The sequence below is a fragment of the Lingula anatina genome, chromosome 1, assembly GCF_051362555.1.
Source record: "Lingula anatina isolate TDL-2025a chromosome 1, LinAna3.0, whole genome shotgun sequence".
NCBI classification, from domain to species: Eukaryota; Metazoa; Brachiopoda; class Lingulata; order Lingulida; family Lingulidae; genus Lingula; species Lingula anatina.
In genome coordinates, this window is record NC_141767.1 from 2819698 (window position 1) to 2842121 (window position 22424).

General features: G+C 35.4%; 3 protein-coding genes across 4 annotated transcripts in view; 1 reads left to right on the plus strand and 2 right to left on the minus strand.

The window, feature by feature from the left end:
* Positions 1-126: 126 nt before the first annotated feature.
* On the minus strand, positions 127-4294 carry LOC106156198 (uncharacterized). The gene is made up of 2 exons (XM_013531324.2): positions 4058-4294; positions 127-3482 (listed from the first exon to the last, which is right to left on the minus strand). The coding sequence occupies exons 1-2, from the start codon at positions 4193-4195 to the stop codon at positions 1095-1097; spliced, it is 2526 nt and encodes an 841-aa protein (XP_013386778.2). The 5' UTR covers positions 4196-4294; the 3' UTR covers positions 127-1094.
* A 911-nt stretch (positions 4295-5205) lies between these two features.
* LOC106156199 (rho guanine nucleotide exchange factor 39) lies at positions 5206-15444 on the minus strand. Of its 2 annotated transcripts, none has more exons than XM_087000020.1 (13): positions 15306-15444; positions 11389-11444; positions 10800-10987; positions 10009-10224; positions 9338-9456; positions 9041-9111; positions 8414-8580; positions 7910-8065; positions 7540-7628; positions 6965-7079; positions 6451-6699; positions 5964-6232; positions 5206-5722 (listed from the first exon to the last, which is right to left on the minus strand). In XM_087000020.1, the coding sequence occupies exons 2-13, from the start codon at positions 11414-11416 to the stop codon at positions 5662-5664; spliced, it is 1728 nt and encodes a 575-aa protein (XP_086856146.1). In that variant the 5' UTR covers positions 11417-11444; positions 15306-15444; the 3' UTR covers positions 5206-5661. The 2 variants fall into 2 exon arrangements, with proteins under 2 accessions (XP_086856146.1, XP_086856145.1); XM_087000019.1 differs by having other exon boundaries at positions 5964-6235.
* Positions 15445-15576: 132 nt separating this feature from the next.
* Positions 15577-22424, plus strand: part of LOC106156223 (LIM domain only protein 3) — a 44363-nt gene continuing 37515 nt past the window's right edge. The window contains exons 1-4 of the mRNA XM_013531351.2: positions 15577-15756; positions 16147-16341; positions 16708-16768; positions 17160-17305. Coding sequence (XP_013386805.1) covers positions 17272-17305 — 34 coding nt within the window. The 5' untranslated portion in view covers positions 15577-15756; positions 16147-16341; positions 16708-16768; positions 17160-17271. The remainder of the gene's footprint in view (positions 15757-16146; positions 16342-16707; positions 16769-17159; positions 17306-22424) is intronic.

A 22424-nucleotide genomic window follows, 5' to 3' on the forward strand; every position in this document is an offset into this window, starting at 1 on the left:
AAAAAATTTTACTATAAGGACGATTGCACCGCCCACTGCTAACTCGAAGTCTTTGCAACCGCAACGCAATATTTGAGTGGCCGTAGAATAACAGCCTTGATGAGTCATTAAAATTAAAATCTAAAGAAAAGGCTTTATCCAACTTTTTTTTTATTTTCTCGACGGTTTTGGATGGTATATACCTTGGCAAATAATTGGTAAAATGATATTCCAAGGAAATTTAATATATATTTAATACATACAGATTTCATGCACTTTGTGTGCTTTTAACGATAGATTTATACTTTTCTATTCTTACTTTATATAGTCAATATTCATAATATAATATACTCTAAACAAACATGGCAAATAGCTCTTTCATATACATCCACACACAACCAATATTACACGTATATACATACTGCTTGTGTAACTGTTAAAGCACTCAAACAGATGATTGCACAATTAATTCAAATTTTGTTGACTTCACTGAGATAATATTTCATAAGTTACACTAAAAATGTTTTAATATTGTAAAAAGAAAGAAAAGCATAAATAGGCAGTTTTCCATCTAACAGCAAAATATGCAGAATTTGCATAAATTTCCCTCTTACCAAACATAAATGAGCATTATCCAAAATGCATACGATACGCAGGTGAGATTAAGTGCATTTTGGCAGAGTCAAGGGTTGAGGAGTTTAATAAGATTCCTTGAAGTGCAGAAAGGATTCACTGGGGGTTTATACACTGGTGTAATGGTAAGGTGAAACGTTGGCAGTTTAGATGTCTTTTCAGCTGGGGTGATATTGGTATTTCCCTACATATAGTTATATGCAGTGCATATTCACACTGGTCTTGGGATTTGATGACTGCTGACTGCTGGTTCAAATAAATGGTTAATGGTTACCGAGTTATCAAACACTGTTACATAGTTCTGCTCAAAATATAGTTACAGAAGATGGTGTTAATAAAAAGAAGCTGCTCAGTCTGGTTTAGAATACAACCACTTTTTTCAAAATCAATAAATTGGTTGAGAAGACTGTCACTTTAATTCAGTCAGAGGATCCAACCCCAAAAATCACTGTGTGACTGCAAACTCTCTGGTCTCATCACAGTCACTGCTGAGGAGGGTGCATCAACTGGTGGACCTCCTGAAAAGACTGTGCGTCCAGTGCGTACGCTGAGCCAAGCGGCCCAGGCCCGTACATGTTGTGAGCTGGGATCATGTGGGTCGAATGCACTGCTTGCGTGTGGGTTATATGTGGGTGCTCAGGGTGGGTTCTCTGCTGTTTGTCACCCACAGTGGGTGTGGGTTGCTGTTGCATGCCCTGTAAAGTGGGATAGTGGTATATGGGGTGGGAGGAGTAGATGGCCGAGGGGGTGCCGGGGACTTGTACAGGGGTGGGATCTTGTTCATGGGGGTCTTGTGGGAGATGTTGTGACTGATGCTGCACCTGTTGTTGTTGCTGTTGTTGTTGATGTAGTTGGTGTTGTTTTAGTGCAGTATCGGCCAGCTGGGAGATACTGTCCTGTACTTGTTGGAGACTTTCCTCAGCAAGTTGTTTGGAAGCCTGCTCAATATTATTCATTCCACCATCAATAACTTGTTTTGTGTGGACTCGCATGTGCTTGTGCAGGGTTGACCCATGAGCAAAGGTCTTGTTACAGACTTTACATTTGACAGGCTTCTCACCTGTGTGGGTACGTGCATGTTCCATCATGGTTTTCTTTTGTGTAAATCCACGCCCACAGTAAGAACAGACGAAAGGCTTCTGACCATAATGAATTCGCAGATGCATGTTAAGATGACTCGTGGCCTTAAATCCTTTGCCACATACATGACAGACCTTGTTACGCTCAGCAGTATGACTCTGAAGATGGCACTCGTAAGAACGCTTGTGGGCAAAAGCTTTAAAGCATTCTGAACACTCATAAGGCATTTGGTCTCCATGAGTTTTCTGGTGGTCACGCAGATAGTATTTATTGGCAAACTTTTTTCCACACTGCTCACAGAAATATTCCTCAATTTTTCCACCATGTACTTTTTCCTTGTGAACATTAACATACTGATGACTTGAAAAGTTCTTACCACACAAATCACAGGGGATTTGTCTTGGACCTTCTTTGTGGCGACGCTCATGGATAACCAGTGCTGTTTTACTACGGTACTGCTTGCCACAAAGCTCACACATGTATTTGACATTATAGTGCCGACTTTCCATGTGGAATTTTAAGTCTCTAGGGATTGCAAACTTATGATCACACTCGGTGCATTGTAAGCTTTTTGCAAAATGCTTCCTCATCAGATGTGTCCTCATGTGACGGCGGTACTCACTCTTGAAGCTACAGTGGATACAGACGATCATTCCCTCAACAATCTTGTAATGCGCCCTCCAGTCGCTGGCTGATTTGGCAACAATTACACCATCATTTGAATCATTTGATTCTGTTTTATCCAAAGTCTCATCCAGTTCTCCTGTATCATCAAGTGCAGGTTTTTCTGCGTGCGACACCCCCTTTGAGTCGGCCTCACACTCTGCCTCATGCTCTTCATAGGCATTCTGGTCAACAAATTTAGCTTGGCAATAAGCACATGTGTAGTATTTCCAGCATCTCCGAGTTCTCTGACCACATGAGTGCCAGCGCAAATATTCCTTCTTCACGTACGCCTTCCCACACACTTTGCACGGATACCGCTTGACTTTGGGCTTACATTTGTGAATTTTAAGTGAATGCGGGCTGACATAGACTTTTCTACACTTATTACACTTAAAAGGTTGTTGCTGCATGCAGTGTCTTTGCAGGTGCTTTTTAAGTTCTCCTTTATCCATAGTAGACTTGTCACATAGAGGACAGAGCCACTTCTTTGGTAAATGATTTTCTATCATGTGGTTGCACCAGGTGGTTATTATTTTAGTTTCAAACTCACAAAACTTGCACTTTTGGTTGACTTTAGTTTGTTTTTGTGTTGGTGGTGGGATGAAATTATCTCCTTCATCTTCTCCTGGTTCAGCAATGCCCTCATCATTATCATCATCATCATCATCATCTAAAGCTTCATCCATTTCTTCTTCATTGTAAATGAAAGAAGTTTCTTTGGCTTTCTGTTTTCTTTGTGGTTCAACAAAATCATCTTCTTCATAAACTTCTGGCTTTGGTTCAGCATATGATTTGTTTTTCTTGGCCCTTCGAAATCTAGGGACCCATCCAGGAACCCCTTCACAATTTCTTGACTGCATTCCCTCTTCGGGGACTTCTTCTTCAGCTTTATTTTCATTCTTTTCTTCAACATTTCCATTTGATGAGCCAACCTTTTCATTTCTATCTGAATCTTCAGCAATCAGAGCCTGTTTACTGAAGGCCAAGTCCTGTATCTTTCTAAGGGCCTGACTCTGCCTGTACTTGGTATCTAAGACATCATGGAATTCTTTGATATTGTTCCATGTGCCATGGAGGAGACAGGCGCCTACGTCATCTGGAACTGTTTGTACTGAGGTCCCACTCTGGAAGACACAAAAATGTTCATGTAAGTACACAGATACACATTGTAGCAAGAGATAAATAAATGTTCAAAATATAACTAGATATGCTTAACTGGAGCAAAGGATAAATCACATTTTAATATACTCATGTACAGAGTAGTACGATGCACATTATACACAGCAGTGATCAGAGGAGAGGACTGCACTTGAAGATTACTTTATCTTTTCTGGCTTACAATGACTCACAGTTCATAGCTTAATTTTGCAATGAGAATTCATTAGTTTTCCTTGTGACACTAAAATATGTTCTATTAGTGCAATAGTATAAACAGGAGAAGAGTTTGCAGCTAATACCACCGTACATACATTTACATGGGATACCTTTTTCATGTCTTCCAGTGGCTGTACATGTTATAGTGCCAGCGGTATAATGAGCAAAATTAGGCTTAAAACGGAGGTTTAGATGGCACCTCCCTAGTTACTGCCTTTATAAGTAAGTATGTCGCATGTTCGTGAATGAATACAGGTGTTATTCTTTGCTTATGCCAACCCCCCAAGAAAGGTTTGCAAATACCGCAAATGAACGGCATACTTACGGGCTCGCCATTGCTCAACTCGTAATACCAGTCAAGTCCATATTCACCTCCAAGATCAGAAATCAACTTGGCGAAGAGTGGCACCGTTTTTATCACATCAGAAGAAACCACGGCGGTTACTTCACTGAACACTGTCATTGCTAAGGTCTAATAAGACCATCGTTTGGGTAATCAACCGAATTTACGGTAATTTTCTTCGCCCCTTTGTGATCAAAGTACACTTTTTCCTTACCTCCAATCACTGAAGAGCGTAACTTGGCGAACCTTACATTGCAATAATTCATGCAAAGCAGATGATGAGTTTTTTCCCTGATTTTTCTTTTTAGGGACTTTTTACCTTTTAAAAATATTACAGAGTACTAACAAAACTGTGTTATTGAAGTTGGTATAATTTTTAATTTAATTCAATTTATTTCTTTTTGGTGCATATTTTAAAATTTTATTACTTTTTAAATTAATTAAAAAAATAATAAAAATAATAATAATACCGTACGTAAAGGAGCAAATATATCTTTGCACAATGGAAAAATGCACTAGTTAAATTACTCATAAAGTATTCCAACTTAATAGTGAGATACTTGGTGTTTACTAATTTATCATGCAGCATATATTTACGATTATGTGTAACACAATAACATATGTAGTTAAATTTTACAAAAAAATATGCTAGGAGTTACCAAGTAGAGCAATTACTCCACTCCATATCTTAAATTATTTCATTATAAAGTTGGAAAAGGAGACTAAATTATCTTTGTTGGCACTGTTAAACACTTTGTATAATTTACTCTCTGGTGACCTTGCATCAACTTTTAGGATTAATATTTTACTATGATCACTAAGGTTTGTTTTATGCAATGAAGAATAAAATGGCATCTATCTTCATTAACCTCTTGGGTACACAGGCAACAGTACACCTTTCAGTTTCCATTTTAATCTTCCCTGGTCACTTTAAAATCAAAGAAATAAACATTTATTGTAAAGAAATACTCAATTACCTATTGATTGTAGTTTCACTTCTTTTCCATAAACCTTTCCCATTTATTCTGAACTCTATCCTTCAAAATTTACAGCAACACATATTATTCTGTTTAACACAAATTTTAACTTTTTTACCGAAAAAAAAAAACAATCACACAACAGACACAATGTAGCAATATAAAGTTTTTTATTCGGTTACCTCTAAATCAAAGATGCATATATTATTCACATAAAATAGTAATTATTCATGACATACATCCCAGTGAGACAGGCTCTTTATTAAGACAGGTACATAAGCTGTGCTTGTTAGTATTTAAAAGTTATGTGCCTTTATTTGATTTTATTTGTAATGTAAACCCAAATACTATAAAACCCTTTTTTTAACAAAGTAAACCTTGTAAATTAATGTCCATTTAAATGCAGTTGCTTAACATTACAGTCAACTTGCAACTAGCAATTAATAATAAGTTATGTTATAAAGAATATATAGTGTAAATAAAATTTCTGGTTCATAAAACAAAGTAACAGAAATAGATATATGCATTAAAATGATAATTTCTCATTCAAAGTGTATCTTTATGTAAAACACTGAGCAACAGTCACATTAAGCTGGTCCCTTGTGTAACCTAGGAAATGACACATGATGAGTTGTTTCTTTTCAGACCTGGTGGATGAACTGATGAATTCCTGGCAAAAAATAGCAGATAATATTTTGTTTTAAAAAAACTTATTATCAAAAAAATATAATTCAAAAGTGCTACTATCATATCATCATCAATTTAAAATACAACTAAAAAATCAATTTTAAATCAACAAAAAATGGAAAATATTTTTTGGGCAAATTTTGCCTTAAAAGTCATGAATTCAGTGCAATTTTCAATATAATTATAAGGGAGAGAGGAGAGAGTAATCGAGTGAAACAACAAACCTGAGATTAGCACCATGACTCGTGTAATAAATTTCCGTTGAGCTCTCCTGTCCACTGCCACTACTAGATATCATCTGCTGCTGATCAGAGGTATCTGCTGAGGAACAAGGTTCACTCTCAGATGACAAATCTATCTCAGAAGTCACAAAAGCATCCATTTCAGCAGAAGTCATGAAAATATTTCCTTTGTCATATTCCTCTTCCTGGTCTTCATTATCATAGCTGTTTTCTTCTTCCAGTTGTTCTTTGATGACAGATAGTTCTTGGGGCTGCTAAAAAGATTTGTTCAACGATTCCAGTTATTTTTATATTTGATTTAAAAGAAATGTCCAAATTCTTTAATTGAAATAAAATCCGCAATTCTACAAAGAACAACTAGCTATTTATGTTAAACAGTGAATACACATACTAATCAGAAATATACTTTGAAAGTCATTAATATTGACAATATTATGTCTACAATATATAATCGAACTGTTCTACATGCCTGCTTTAGGTCTGTTTGATAGGAGTCATCCATATCAAAGGCATCAATATTAGGTGATGTGTTTTCACAACTCTCTGGACTACTGGGGACATCACAGCCATCGTTGCTACTGGTACTGCTGAGCAATTTCCTTCTCTTCCTCCTTGGAGTTATACAAGACATGTTCTGTTCTAGGAGCTGTCTGAGCTGGGCCTTCACAGGAACTGCAGCTCCCGAACCCTTTTTACTGCCGTTTCCATTTTCTTTTTTCTGAAAAAGAATGTGCAATGCATATCACTTTACGTCCTTATTTGGCAATTCCTATCTCTAAGTATAGAACTCACAGATCATCATCATACAATTAAAAATTTAAACATTACAGAATCTATAATTTTCCAAATATCAGGAAGGAATTGATTCTTTGCTTTATTAACAGAAGAAAAATCTATACACTTTCAAATGAACTTTAAATCATATAAGCTGAAGTACAAAGTAACTTTGTCTAAGAAAAAATGCAGGGAAAATCCTTTATTACATCATCTGATAATTTTCTCTTTTCCTGTTTCCTCATCCTCAGAAACCCTGTCCTTCTCATTGGTTGCTTGGCACTGCTCTCCTTTCTCAGGGTCTGTCTACACTCCTTGTTTACTCTGGAAAAAACAACAACACTGTCAGAAAATAGAATGTGCATATGAAAGTAATGTGAAAATCATAATCTTGATCTCAGCTGATATCAGAACATGCCTTTGTTGTTTTTTTAATTATTTGTATACTGGTTATCCCTGCACTTAAATTTCGTTTCAATATACATATACATTTCTAACAAACTGTGAAAAAAAAAACAAGGAAACAAGAGAAGATTTTCTTCTTATTTTGCAGAAAATATAAGGACATTATCATATCTTGGAATCTGAACCACCACTTCACATGTGAACAAATGCAAGTCCCAAATGGAGCAGCACTTGGCCAGACAAGCTGTACCAGTGGTACTTCGGGAGGCCCTATTATGTAAGTGCACTACATGCAGTTTTACTACCTTTTCTCTACCATTTACTTTGTAAATTAAATTAATTTACTTCTTTGACACACTATCAAAACTTTTTTACCTACCCTATTGCCTCCTCTAAAGCTGTTATCCAGGAACTCACTGTCTTCTTGTCTTCAGAGAACAGCAACACACTCTCATTCTTGCATGTCACCTGGTTAAAAGTATAAGCTAAATACTACACCTGCATAATTCTAAAGCCTGAGGAAAGGTATCACTATGATAGTAATTAATTTTGTCAAAAATCATCATTTAGTTTTTCAATAATTCAGTTAGTTACTAGGCACATGTCTGTCTTCTAGACTCATATTGGTGAAATCCTGCAAGCTCTCTTAATGAAAAATGATACAAACACAAATTATAGCTCAAAGTATCTGTCCACAAACAGAGATGAAACGAGCTCATTGCTCAGACGAAAGGTAGCTTAGTTTTCACCTTAAACAAATCCCCCAGCATTCTCTCCACATGGCAGTGGTGGAGAGGGAACACACAGCAGCAGACATACTTGGAATTGAAAGGTTTGGCATACAGTAACATGTCTGAAAACAGGAAGAACATACGCTCATGGGATGAGCAACCTGTTCTTGAAACCTGTGAAAAAGATAAAAAATTGTTCTGTTAGAATGCCATTTATTCAAATATATATTTTAATTTATAATTTTAATTTTTATAATTTTTTAAATAATCTATTGTCATATTTATACAAGTATAAAATGAAAATTGGTATGATCTGTCGATAAAATGTAATACAATGGAATTATTAAAAAACATTAAAATAATTACCAGCTTGCAATTACGAGAGAAGTAAAATGCTTTGGTTCATGGAAAAATGGTTAGAAACAACTTCTTTTTGCCAAATTGTCTCAGGTAATTTTACTTTAAACTTTAAAGTTGAAATTTTTAGCCTGTTAGATAAAGAGGGTTCTTAGACTACTATACCTTTTTTAACATGCCATCTTTGATGAATCTTCTTCCAGGAGCAACAATCCTGGGAGCTGTGTTCCCTGTCAAATTGTTCTGTATTGCCAGCATCTTCTGGAAGTTGTCGTGCTCCTTTATGTGTTCGTTGATGTGTGCTGCAACCCCAGCTATCATTATCGCTGCATCTGTGTGGATAAATCAGAAATTAAACACTTGAGAGAACACATTTTTTATTTCTAAAGGGACTGAAAAAAAAAAGCATACCAACATACTTTAAGTATGGATTACAATTTCTACAAGAGAGGAAAATAAAACTAATACTGAACAAAGTAATAAACCAATGTTGTCTTCAACAGAGAAACGAGTGTCAGCAACCCCTCGAGTTGGTCACATCACATGAAAGGTAAGACAGCTAGATGTCTGCTCAAGGACCTGTTCTCAGTTGTGGGAGAGATGAAATTTCCTCCACAGTTCAGTGGTAACGATCGCAAAGTTGCTTTATTACTTTGTAAGCCCAGTTTTAATAGTTTTTTTTTTTTGCACTTATTGTATATTACATTATCTGGGTTAAATAGAACATTCACTCTACAGACTTTAAAGATCCCATCTCTAATATTTACATTTCATAACTGACATCACCTGTACCTTTTAATGCTTTATAATCATCATCTTCAGGTGGGGTGTTCTCTAGAAGATCTTCCAGTAATAACTTGTACCTGAAATACACACACACATCAGCATCACAAAGGAATCATTTACCATATACTTATGAGAGACAGGCCAAAAATGAAAATTGGTGTTTTAAAACTATTTTACACATAAGTACTTATTAAAATGAAGTGGCTTGCAGAACATCTTTCTGCAATTCATTAATTGCACTGATTTTTCTAAGACAGGAAAAAAAAATTTTTTTGGCAATTATTTGAAGAGAAAATTTTATACCTTGGTATTCTTTGCACAGGTGTAATAAGTAAAGCATTGAACTTTAGACCCATTACTTCGGGCTCTTCCTCCTGAGCACGCCTGAATGCAGAAAACTCGGGCTTTTTCTGCTCCCATTCCTAACACAACAAAACAAAATGCAAATTAATAATGATCCTTCAACATCACCTTAACTAAACATATAGTTAACAAAACATTATAATGAAAAAAGTTCACATGATATTTACAATAAAGTTCTTAACACCAAGTATTAATGGTGAGGGCGTCTCGATAGTCCGAAGGTTCATTGGTCCGAAATGTGGTAACATTTTCATCGATTTTTTAATCAAGGGTTCATTGGTCCGAAGGTTCTATAGTGAATATTAGGACCAATGAACCTTCGGACTATTGAACCTTCGGACTATTGCTATGGCCCCTTAATGGTGACAAATAAATTCAACTTTTAACATCATAATCTTTATAACCACAGCTCCACTGTAAACTCCTTAAATCAGACATGAGCCTAGGTTAAAAAAAAAAAACCCTCTGACCATTTATCATGAGACCCAACACCTAACCTTGATGAATCTCAGGAACCATCAGAATTGAATTAAAAAAAGCGGAATTCCACTTTTCTGTGGAAAAAGCTCATGTCTGTTAAATCTACACATAAACATGAACAGATATCTCACCAGCAGAGTACCAAGAGCATGTTCATGGTTATTTGCATACATGGAATAAAGCTTTAGAAATGGCGCCAGGGACAGGAATGCGTCTCCTATTGATGTTGTCTCTAACTGTTCTAGGAGTTCTTTGTTGACTTCTATGATATTCCTGATGTTGCTGAATATTGTGGCTTGCACATGCTTTGGTACCAACTGACTTTCTGTCAAAGGGTCAGCAAAATACTGGAAATGATACAAAGAAACTTCTTTTATATTTCCCTTTAGCATGCAATGCACTATTTCTTGGATAAAAGAATTACTGAACACTTATAAAATTTAGAAAATGCTACTTGAGTTCAGTTAACTTCTTACCTCTCAGAAAACAATTTTATCAACAGTATTATGTACTAAGAATAAGTCAATTAATTTTCTTCAATCAACAGTTAGTAATGGAATTATTTACCTCCATTACTTTATGTCTATCTAGAGCATCTTCATCAGTGAATGAGGCTTTCCAGGTGAATAGCCTCTATAGAGGACATATCCCCTACAAACACACTCTAACCACCTTAGACAGGAATGAGACTGCCATTTAGTGAAAAATTCAGAGAATATGGTGTGGGATCCAAAGGCCACATAGACTTAAAGGTCAGAAATCTGCCAATACTCAATAGAAAAATAGAAAAAAAAAAAAAAGAAAAAAAAATCTCATCTCTGCTTGGAAAAGGCAGGTTCACTTATCACAGACGTACATCAAAATACTGGAGGTAGAAAACAATTTTAGTAATCGCTGCTGATTATTGTTTCAATCTTCTTACCTTTACAATTAACTCCAGATGCTTCTGATACGTCCTTTCAGTGTCAAATATCTCCTTGATAATCTTTTTACGTCTCCTTTCTCTCCGTGCCAGATCTTTGCTGTCTTGATCCTCCTCATCTGAGGTATTACAAACCTTCTGATGGGCAGAACCTTCGTCATCTTCACATTCCTTTAATGCCTCTAGGACTACAACATAGAAATGTACATACAGTATTTTCCACTACATTTTAAAGATTATACTTTAAATTGTCCAATATACATGAAGATCAATATATATATATGTGATATATATTATGTATATTTATTTTATCATAAATATAGATAAATATAAATAATATAAAAATTAAATGGGTGACCTAGAGCTAAGTTTCAGAGGAGCATTTACTACTGTGATTGATATACAGTACTACTTAAATAACTTATAGTGGATGGTATGTAACTAATAAAGCTTATTTTATGTTGTTTATGGAAATGAAATATTGTCAAGCATTTTTACTAGTACTTAATTACTACGTTACTAAATTACTGTAATAAATACAAAACTAAATCTGCCATTTCATGTAGCAGTATGTAGTTGTTTACACTACCTCTAACACGACTCCTTGTTGACAGCATGACAGAAACGGTTATAGCAATTTCAATACTGAAAAAAATACAATATTCTTAAATTAAGGAATGAAGAAATATTAGTTCTTTTGCAGAATCCCCCCTCCCTGTGTCTCTCTCATTTTAAAGGCAACCAAAACTAGAGGATCAGAGAGGCGATACCGCCTCCGAATATTGTACCACCAGCTGGAGCAAGCGCATTCGTATAGACCCCCACATACACAAAATAAGGGACACAGCCACCAGTCTTATGCTTGACAAGCTATAAAAATGCAATCAACAAGAATTTTCAAAATACGCAAAAAATATATATAACTTAAAATGGTACAATCAAAGTTAAGTTCATCGTAAGGTAGGTCAAAGGTCAATTTCAAGGTCACAGTAAATTGCCAGTATATGACTTCCTATTCAACTTCAATAGTAACTATGGACCTATCTCTGCCAGGTTTGGAGTTAAAAGAGAAAGAAATTAGCAGAGTTCAGTTCATGATTATAAGTAGGTCAAAGGTCAATTTCAAGGTCACACTTAGATTGCCAGTATATGACTTCCTATTCAACTTCAATAGTAACTATGGACCTATCTTGCTAGTTTTGGAAATAAAAGGGAACCAAAATTTGCAAAGTTCAATTCATGATAAAAAGTAGGTCAAAGGTCAATTTCAAGGTCACATTTAGATTGCCAGTATATGACTTCCTATTCAAGTTCAAAAGTAACTATGGACCTATCTCTGCCAGTTTTGGAGATAAAAGGGAAGCAAAATTTGCAAAGTTCAATTCATGATAAAAAGTAGGTCAAAGGTCAATTTCAAGGTCACATTTAGATTGCCAGTATATGACTTCCTATTCAACTTCAACAGTAACTATGGACCTATCTCTGCCAGGTTTGGAGTTAAAAGAGAAAGAAATTAGCAGAGTTCAGTTCATGGTGAAAAGTAGGTCAAAGGTCAATTTTAAGGTCACATTTAGATTGCCAGTATATGACTTCCTATTCAACTTCAATAGTAACTATGAACCTATCTCTGCCAGTTTTGGAGATAAAAGGGAAGCAAAATTTGCAAAGTTCAGTTCATGGTGAAAAGTAGGTCAAAGGTCAATTTCAAGGTCACAGTAAGATTGCCAGTACATGACTTCCTATTCAACTTCAATAGTAACTATGGACTTATCTCTGCCAGTTTTGGAGATATAAGGGACTAAATGTTATAATTTTGGAGTTACCATAATGTGCCATAAAGAAAAGGTCATTTTGGTAAAAATTCTTGAAATGGGAGGTGCTCTGAAGTTCCAGATGTTCAAATTTGATGAAATAATGTCATTTTCGACCACAAGTTGCCTGCTTTGCCAAGCCTTATGTTTTATTTTTCCGGAGTTCAAAATTTATTATCCATTACCGTACTGCACATTTTGCTTTAACCACCAAAATGTACTTTTTGATACAGCGTAACTTTGGAGATAAAAGGGAAGCAAAATTTGCAAAGTTCAGTTCATGATGAAAAGAAGGTCAAAGGTCAATTTCAAGGTCACAGTAAGATTGCCAGTATATGACTTCCTATTCAAGTTCAATAGTAACTATGGATTTATTTCTGCCAGTTTTGGGGATAAAAGGGAACCAAAATTTGCAAAGTTCAATTCATGATAAAAAGTAGGTCAAAGGTCAATTTCAAGGTCACATTTAGATTGCCAGTATATGACTTCCTATTCAACTTCAACAGTAACTATGGACCTATCTCTGCCAAGTTTGGAGTTAAAAGAGAAAGAAATTAGCAGAGTTCAGTTCATGGTGAAAAGAAGGTCAAAGGTCAATTTTAAGGTCACATTTAGATTGCCAGTATATGACTTCCTATTCAACTTCAATAGTAACTATGGACCTATCTCTGCTAGTTTTGGAGATAAAAGGGAAGCAAAATTTCCAAAGTTCAGTTCATGGTGAAAAGTAGGTCAAAGGTCAATTTCAAGGTCACATTTAGATTGCCAGTATATGACTTCCTATTCAACTTCAATAGTAACTATGGACCTATCTCTGCCAGTTTTGGAGATAAAAGGGAAGCAAAATTTGCAAAGTTCAATTTATGGTGAAAAGTAGGTCAAAGGTCAATTTCAAGGTCACAGTAAGATTGCCAGTATATGACTTCCTATTCAACTTCAATAGTAACTATGGACCTATCTCTGCCAGTTTTGGAGATATAAGGGACTAAATGTTATAATTTCGGAGTTACCTTAATGTGCCATAAATTTCCTACAGAAAAAATTAATTAAAATAAAGAAAAGGTCATTTTGGTAAAAATTCTTGAAATGGGAGGTGCTCTGAAGTTCCAGAAGTTCAAATTTGATGAAATAATGTCATTTTTGACCACAAGTTGTCTGCTTTGCCAAGCCTTATGTTTTATTTTTCCAGAGTTCAAAATTTATTATCCATTACCGTACTGCACATTTTGCTTTCACCACCAATATGTACTTTTTGATACAGCGTAACTCGAAAACCGTATGGAATACAAAAAAACGGAGACCACCTCCAGTGTTGGGCTTTACATGCTCTACAAAATGCAAAAAAGAATGGGTCTCTAGCATTAACGGTTCCTGAATTAGAGACAGTTTTCAGTTTCGGTATCTTATGGCCGCTACTCCCGTGAAAATGCACCGATTGACCCCAAATTTACGGATATGAAAGATGACCTGAAGGGTAACATCTTCCAATAATATTATTGGTTAAGTCTGTGTGGTGTCTGAATAACAGCGCAAATAAATTTTTTTTCGTAAAAAAATTCATTTTTTTGAAAATTTTTGCCCGTTTGACCTTGAAATAAAGGTCAAAGGTCAAATCCAAGGGCATATTTGAAATCTACACATATGACTTTTGGAAAGCCGTCTGTAGAAATTTTTCCCATAATTCCTTCCGTAGGGTAGATAATTAGCATTTAATTTTGCCATTTTTGGACAAGGGTGCATTGCAATGAGTGCCACACCTAGACCCCAATACCGACAAGGCCCAAATTTTACGTGGAACGAGTTGAGATTATAGGTGACCTAAATCCAAGAGATGGGTATGGGGGCCCTTACCGTCTAGGAGGAGAAGCGGTAACGGTAACATGGCGGCGGAGCCGGCGGAGCCGGCGGAGCCGCAGGAGCCGGCGGAGCCGGCGGAACGGACCGGACGGGACTAAAACCATGTGTACCGCCAGCGCTAACGCTGGTGGTACAATTAAGTTATATGGTGACTATGATCAATGTCTCTTCTTTTCAAATAAATTAGTTTTGTATTTTACTAAATAATTATTTAAATATCTTTTATTAAACCTTCAAGCTCTGGGAGATTACAGAAAGCTCTGTAAGATTACGGAAAAATTTCACTCAAGCAATGGCCTCCACTTTGGATGGCATGTACTACAGTATGTTTCATGCAAAAAATCAAGTTAAATTGGCATACTAAATAAATTGCCGAACTATTTATTAGAATTTCCGGGACACATTGCTCAAAGTTACCACAAGTTGGTTAAAAAAGATATTGAAAATCAAGAGTTTTATGGTGGTGGTGGTGGTGGTGGTGGTGGTGGTGGTGGTGGGGGGGGGGGGGGGGGGGGGCTTCGGGAGGGAAAACTGCAAAAGTGCCAAATCTTTGTAACTTGAATATCCATAACGTGATCAATATCAAACATTTTCACTTCAGTTAATAATGTAACAATCAGAAGGGCCTATGAAGCAGGTGTCACCTCAATGTTGACATGGCTACAATGAGTCACTACAGGCATGCATTGCTGTAAATCTCAAATTTATATTTAAATACAAATATGTCGAAATGAAAAGGGAAAGGGGTGAATTGGACCAATTATAAAAAATTACAAGATTGTACAAGGTTTTCTCTAACTGGATGTGCTTAAAATATTACTCTTCATAATTATCTTACCTGTGATTAAAACAGCGGTGTCAAGAACAGCATAAAAAGTGAATGAAAAATCTCATTATCAATTAACACAGTGAATGTTTCAAATGGTTCAAAACAGGTGCTCTTTTACGAAGAAACTGACGTCCGCAATTCCCATTGGTCAATTTTGTAGGTCACATTAAAGGCAAGTACTAGGTCATTTTGTGCGACCTAAACCCCTGCAAGCTAATGGCTTGGAGGAGGGGTGCATTTTTTTTTGTTTACAAATATTGACTCATTGTGAAAAAAGAAGTTTTGCACTGATATGGTTTGATGAAAGGTTTTAATGAATGTTTACATTGCCTCAGTAAACACTAGCTGCCACTTATTTAGTGAGCCTTAGCAGTAATAAATAGGCCCAATTAGTCCATGGCTTCCGCGTCTCAGCTCGCCACGCGCTGAGCCCACCCAGAGCTTCAGAGTCATGAACGCGGTAAGTTGCCTTAAGTAATACTCTGATACAGACCATTTGAGCGACATAGACTGTGAAACACCCGGGAAAATTACTTAAACATACACGAGGCTAGTATTAATGTTTACAATAAAATACTCTCTCTCGATCCCTCCTCTCTCTCTGTCTCTCTCTCTCTCTCTCTCTCTCCCTTTTACTTTGTTGCTACACTTGATCGACATTACACATATTTTTTAGTATTTGTTAAGATGCATTTACTTGAATTTTTTATAGTGTAAAATGTTTTTGAGATCAAAAGCCTCTGCATTGGAGGAACTTAGATAACAATCACATTTTCTTTTTTCATCTTGGCAAACTTCTGTTGCTTCCTGTAGATTTATTCTTGATAAATATGCTCAAGTTTCATTGTAGTCAGTTTGTGGTTTGGACCCATGGTGGCTGACGGAAGTGAGACCTAACAATGAAAACAGCAAAGCGTGCCTTGGAGTTTGCTTTGAAACCTGAGTCTAACAGTGGCAGGGACATATGCAGTGACCCTACTAATAACAGCTGAGGCTACAAAGGATGACCACCCCATAGAGAAAAAACTTGTGATCATGATGCAAGGTACTAGTGATTTCTGCAGAGATGAGATTTATTCATTTTTTGTTACTTTTTTTCCATGACAATTGAATCTGTAGTTATTAAAGACAACTTTATATATATACATGTACATATGTGTGTACCTTATCTTTAAAAAATGACGAGCTTATATTTGGTAATTTTCAGTCTTATTTTTTGTTTGTTACTTAACTATTGTGATGGACATGCCCTAATGACACCACAGTATGTCACAATATTTCACCATTTGAAACTATTTAAATGGGTATTGAAATTAATTTATAAATGAAATATATAACAGAATCAACAATTACAAAGATGGATAGGGAAACCCTTTGTAAGTTAATCAAAATAAAGAATATATCATTGTAGTTAATAGATAAACATGGAGAAGAAAGAGCAAATTTCCTTCCAAAAGTTCAATGGCTGGGAGGTAAGTGTTCCCTGTTCCAAGCCTCTGAAGCCTCAATGGTACACCAGGATCTGTATGTCCTGGATACTGAATGATTGTAGTTTTGTCATGTCATCTTTTTCTTCTATTCACAAAACACACCACAATACATGTTACCACAAATTTATAGAATTAAACACAGACCACATTGATTATATAATTTTAGGCCTAACACCAGAGGTTTTCAACCCGGAAAAGGCATTATGGAAGATAGACCAGAGAGTAGTTTAATGAGTGTTCTTGTGTTTTGACTGTAATGTAAAACAAGGGGTGCAGGCCTGAGCTCACCACCTGGCTTTCACTGTTAATTAAGATAAGGGAGCGTGCTACCGGGAATTGTTTTCGCTGATAACATTTAGTTTTGATTTTGCAGCAATTAGTGTTGGGTTTGCCACTACTATCTGAACACCCAAGCTGGCAAGAGGCACATTTGGTTTCATCTCCATTGATTGAAGCAGTAGTGGCATATCTCTCATAGTTGTAACATGTCAAAGGTTTCAAGGAAGAAGACAGTCTTGGGTGAGTATATATGTGCTTTGGGGAGCTTTTCAAAGTTATGAAAAAAATGTTATTGGTGTATTCTTGTCTCTCTAGATTTGAATTTCAGATGTTAATTACCTTTTGTTGAATATTTTTCAGCATAACCTTCTTTCTAGTATCCTGACAGTCAGATGTAATGTAGTCAAAAGTTTAATTTATTGAAGCTAAATGTATATCTAACAGAATCAACAATTACAAAGATGAATAGGGAGACAATTTGTAAATTAATCAAAATGAAGAATATATCATCGCCCATCATCATGCTTAGTTTTTATTTATTTTACTAGTATACTTTAACAGTTCAGAGAAATGCATGTTGAAATTGTTTTGGAACACTTTCACAGCACAGATATGCTAAAAATGAAAAAAATTACAAAAACTATATGTTCACTTTTATGGTGGTTGTTGGCTTTGGGATGGCATATATTACTTATGTATATTTTTAAGTCAAGATGGTTTATATTGTTTTAGATATGCAAAACTGAATGAAATTCATTGTGTCTTGTTTGATAGTTTGGGGTTGCAATTATTATGTAGTAGAAAAGCACTAGGAGAGTGCAAACCTCTACACATTTGTTTTTATTATTATTATTATTATTATTTATAATTAACTAATAGATCACTACCTGAATTAAGAAAGTGTTAGTTAGCCCTTGAGAGACTTATCTTGAAAATTTTACCAAAATATGGCCACATTTTTTTGCTAGGGGAAAAAACAAAAACATTACTTCTTTGGTGTAGGTAATGCGTTGTGCTGGGAACTGCAGCATTGCGTTTTCCCAGAGCATACACTCTATGTCTCACCTAACACAATAGCATTGATTGAGGCAGACGGCCAGCTGGTACAAACTTGTTTTGTGTGCTTAATTTTGTTCAGAAAAGATTAATTAAATACACTGTTGGTAGACCTAAATGATTACTTTTTCACAGAATTTCCAAGATCATTTTGCCTTCTTTATATGAAGCCTATTCTTGATTAAAACTACTAAAGAATGTGTGTCACAAATGGCAATGGTAATGGCAGGATTATGAAGAAAAAAAATTAATTATGCTGTATGATGACACAGCTGTGGAAAATTATATCATGGTTCAAAGCTAAGATTAAGTCACTTGTCAATATTCAATGAAGTGGTGGTTTTTAATACTGTTGTTACAGCTGGTTTTTAATTTCATGAGGGTGTTGCATATTTAACATTTCAGATATCATTATAATTCATTTTTATGACTCGTTGAACACATTAAACTTAAAGAGTAATGTGGGTGTTAGAAATCCTATATGGTATATATTTTCAGTTTATAAATTTAAAAATAATTCTTATCAGTTATATATATATGTTAAAATGTCTCATCTATTTTAACTTGATGGAAATAGGTGCAGTTGACTGATTAATTGATAGTCCTTATACCTGGTAACACTGATGAGACTTTTCCGACTTTTGTTGGAATTCCGACTTTTTCAGTGTCATTTGTGTCATTCTTGTGAATCATGTACCCTGGACCCTCGGCCAATTTTCCTACTTTTTCAGTGAGGACTGGTCTCATCCCTGTAGTAAGATAACCTAAAAGTACATTTGAGGATTCCCAGTAACGCACATAAACCACTATCCAACTACATCGTGCGAAGTCAAAAACCAAATTTAATCCTTCATTCAGCCAAAAATAGCTTTAAACTGCAACTTCTTCAATTTTCAGGTTGGAAGTTGACCTATTTATCTGCCCCTCCAAATTGTCCGCTAAATGATGTAGCACATTGCATACGTATTCCAACGAGTTGCTGAAAAAGACCGAGGGTTATATAAAGCACAGAAAGAAAGCAGAAAATATCTGCTCAAATGCCATTTTTTCAGAAAATATAAAATCATATCCTTTGGTGTATCTCTAAGTTATACTATTTGAAGCTGTATGGTGCCGTTTGGTTGGGTTTTCTAGAAAAAAGTAAAAGTAAAGAGTATTTCACCAGTCTACCTTAAGCTTTCAAATAATTATGTTTAGTTCAATTTTTGTCAGTTAAAAACCTCCCCTGACTGATATGAGACAGTCTCTGAGAAGAATCATTTCTGCAAAGAAAAATGTCATATTCTTTTGTGTGAAAGTTGACACAAGAGTTAAGCTCTCTACGGGCTCTGTGTGTCCAAAATTAATGCACATAAACATGTACTCAGTCATGTAAAGTTAAGTCAATACATTTCTGTTGTATCAGACTTTTTTAATGATTGAACAGACAAATATTGATATATGTCTTAAGTCAAAAATTCGGTCTACAAAAACTATGTTACAGTTCATTATATCAGACCATTTGAGTACCATGTTAGTTTACCCCTATGACATACAGCTAAAACAATACAAAATTATTTATTCAATTAAGCTGTAACAGACAAAACATGTGGCGTCAAGTCACTTATGTACAGATTTTTGAAAGAGTTAACTTGTAATGTAGGAAAAAAGTATGTGCAAGATTTGATCCATTGTTTTTATCATTCTTTATAAAATTTTGTATGCATAAACTTGATGTTAGGACTATGCTGGCTATGATCAAGGATTTTAGGTTTTCAATTATCTCTTTGTTCATGCCATTTTTAGTCTAATGACGCACAGTGTTTGTGTATAATGTATCATTATTTTTAATCTCTTCCCATGTCATTATGTATGTCATGATTGATTTAATGTGTTAATATGTATACAGTAAAAGACCAAACATCCGAATGCTGGCTATTTTTGTTACCTGTATGTTTTTTTCCTATGTTCTAATGACTCGGTGAGAATGGATCGCTGGTGGGGAAATAAGTTGGTACATGTTACTCGTTTTTTTTAGCCACCTAGATTGCAGCGTCTTATTTTGATTTGTGCTACAGTTTCTTTGTTGATTCTCTCTGATACACGGTAGTTATCCCTGAACATACCTTTACAGTTGTAATACATAAATACCAGTGTGGAGCAGAGTCCAGATCTTGTCATCTTGTGTTAAATGGTAAAATTGTGGTGTGCTGAAAGATGTAATGATGATTATCTTGTTTGCTGTATTTGTCACTGTTCTTGTTACAAGGTAACTTTCATACCATCTCTAGAATATCCAGGATGGATTAGGATCATGTGTTAAAACATTAAGTCCCACATTGCCATGGTTCACTGATGCAGAAAATTAAGGAAGAGTTAAAAAACTAAAAGAGGGCAGAAATTATCCTATCCCTATCATGATTGAACAGGTGGGTCAACATTCTTATTGGATATTCTTCTTCTCTTTGTATAACCTGTTAACAGGTCTGGTTGTGCTTTCACATTTATTATTATTCATTTTTGAAAAAATCCCCCAGTGAATAACAGGAATCCAGAAAAGAACCAGAAAATATGTTGTAAATACACTGCTTTTTTGTAAATCCTATTTATTTCAGGCATTTCTCACTGTAACCAGAGTTCAGTGTTAAACCACAAACTCAGTATAAGGTTTTCATCATGGAAAAGTGAAGTCCTGAAATGCTAGACATTTTAGAAAAGGCTTGGTTTCTTATTAAGGAAAACCTTACTTTTAAATCCATTCCAAGTTTATATCCTTCCTCATTTTTTATTTTTTATTTTTTTTTTGTCATCATCAGTCATTCAAGGTCAGATTTTTTCATTCATTATGAGTTAAATTTTCTTACTTTATGGGCATATTGTATTTCCCAGCATTTATATATATATATTGAGAACCAGAGCTTTGTAATATCTTATTCTAAGTATGCACATAAAAATGCTGTGATTGTAGTGGACAGTGTTTATTCCACCTCATTTGGACACATGTCCTAAGGCTCATTCACAATGAAACTATCATTCTACATAGATAGATTCAACTCTGTGGGGACTTGCTGAATGCAATCACACTAAAAGATAAAACTATCATCAAGTAGGATACAGCTGATGATTATGAGAATACATTGGAAACAAGAGGATGCATGTTAACCTGATTGCATTCAGTGAGAGTCCTAACAGAGCTGGATTGATGTTAGTAGAATGACAGTTTCATTGGGAATGTGCCCTTAGGTTCAAGAGTGATGGTCAGCCTATATTGACATTGGGAATGGGTCCTTAGGTTCAAGAGTGATGGTCAGCCTATATTGACATTGGGAATGGGCCCTTAAGGTTCAAGAGTGATGGTCAGCCTATATTGACATTGGGAATGGGCCCTTAGGTTCAAGAGTGATGGGCTGCCTATATTGACATTGGGAATGGGCCCTTAGGTTCAAGAGTGATAGTCAGCCTATATTGACATTGGGAATGGGCCCTTAGGTTCAAGAGTAATGGTCAGCCTATATTGACATTGGGAATGGGCCCTTAGGTTCAAGAGTGATGGTCAGCCTATATTGACATTGGGAATGGGCCCTTAGGTTCAAGAGTGATGGTCAGCCTATATTGACATTTACTTGATTGATTGCTTTGCTAGAGTGGACATCAGGAAACTAATTTAAGAAACCTTCTGTGAAGGCCCAAATGATTAACCTTGTGGGTGTGCTTCTCTTATAGCTAGATTAAAAACGTGCTGATGAAACTATATAGGAGAATGTAAAGGTATATGCTGAGCTGAGTGTTTTGTACAAGTAGATGTTTGAAGACATCATTTGGTATTGAACCCTACAGCTATGGCTAAGAAGAACATAACTAGCTGATGATTTTGAGAGTATTTGGTCATTCTGTTCTCCTAACTTCAGATTTTAACTAGCAACCTTGTCATATAAATGTAGCTATATTGTCCAGATTGACCTTCAGCAGATGTACCTTCCTTCAAGATATTGTTGCTTGTGATTTTGTGGGTTTCCATATTTGAGGTATGGCATAATTTATAGGTTGGTTGCTCTTGTAAAAAAAAAAGGTTGAAGAACCAAGTGTGCAGTATAGATTGTGAAAATGATGTTTTTTTATGCATCCAGACAATTTTATTTGTTTAACTGATACATTTAATAAATTATTTTAAAATATTTGTGCCTTTAACAAGAAATTTGAAGTTAAATGTTTATGGTGCAAATAAGAAATATTCAATGAGATTTTTTACTCAGTTGTTACAAACAAATTCAACAATATATCTTAATGAGCAAAGCTTTATATTTTCTTTAAATGTGGCAATATA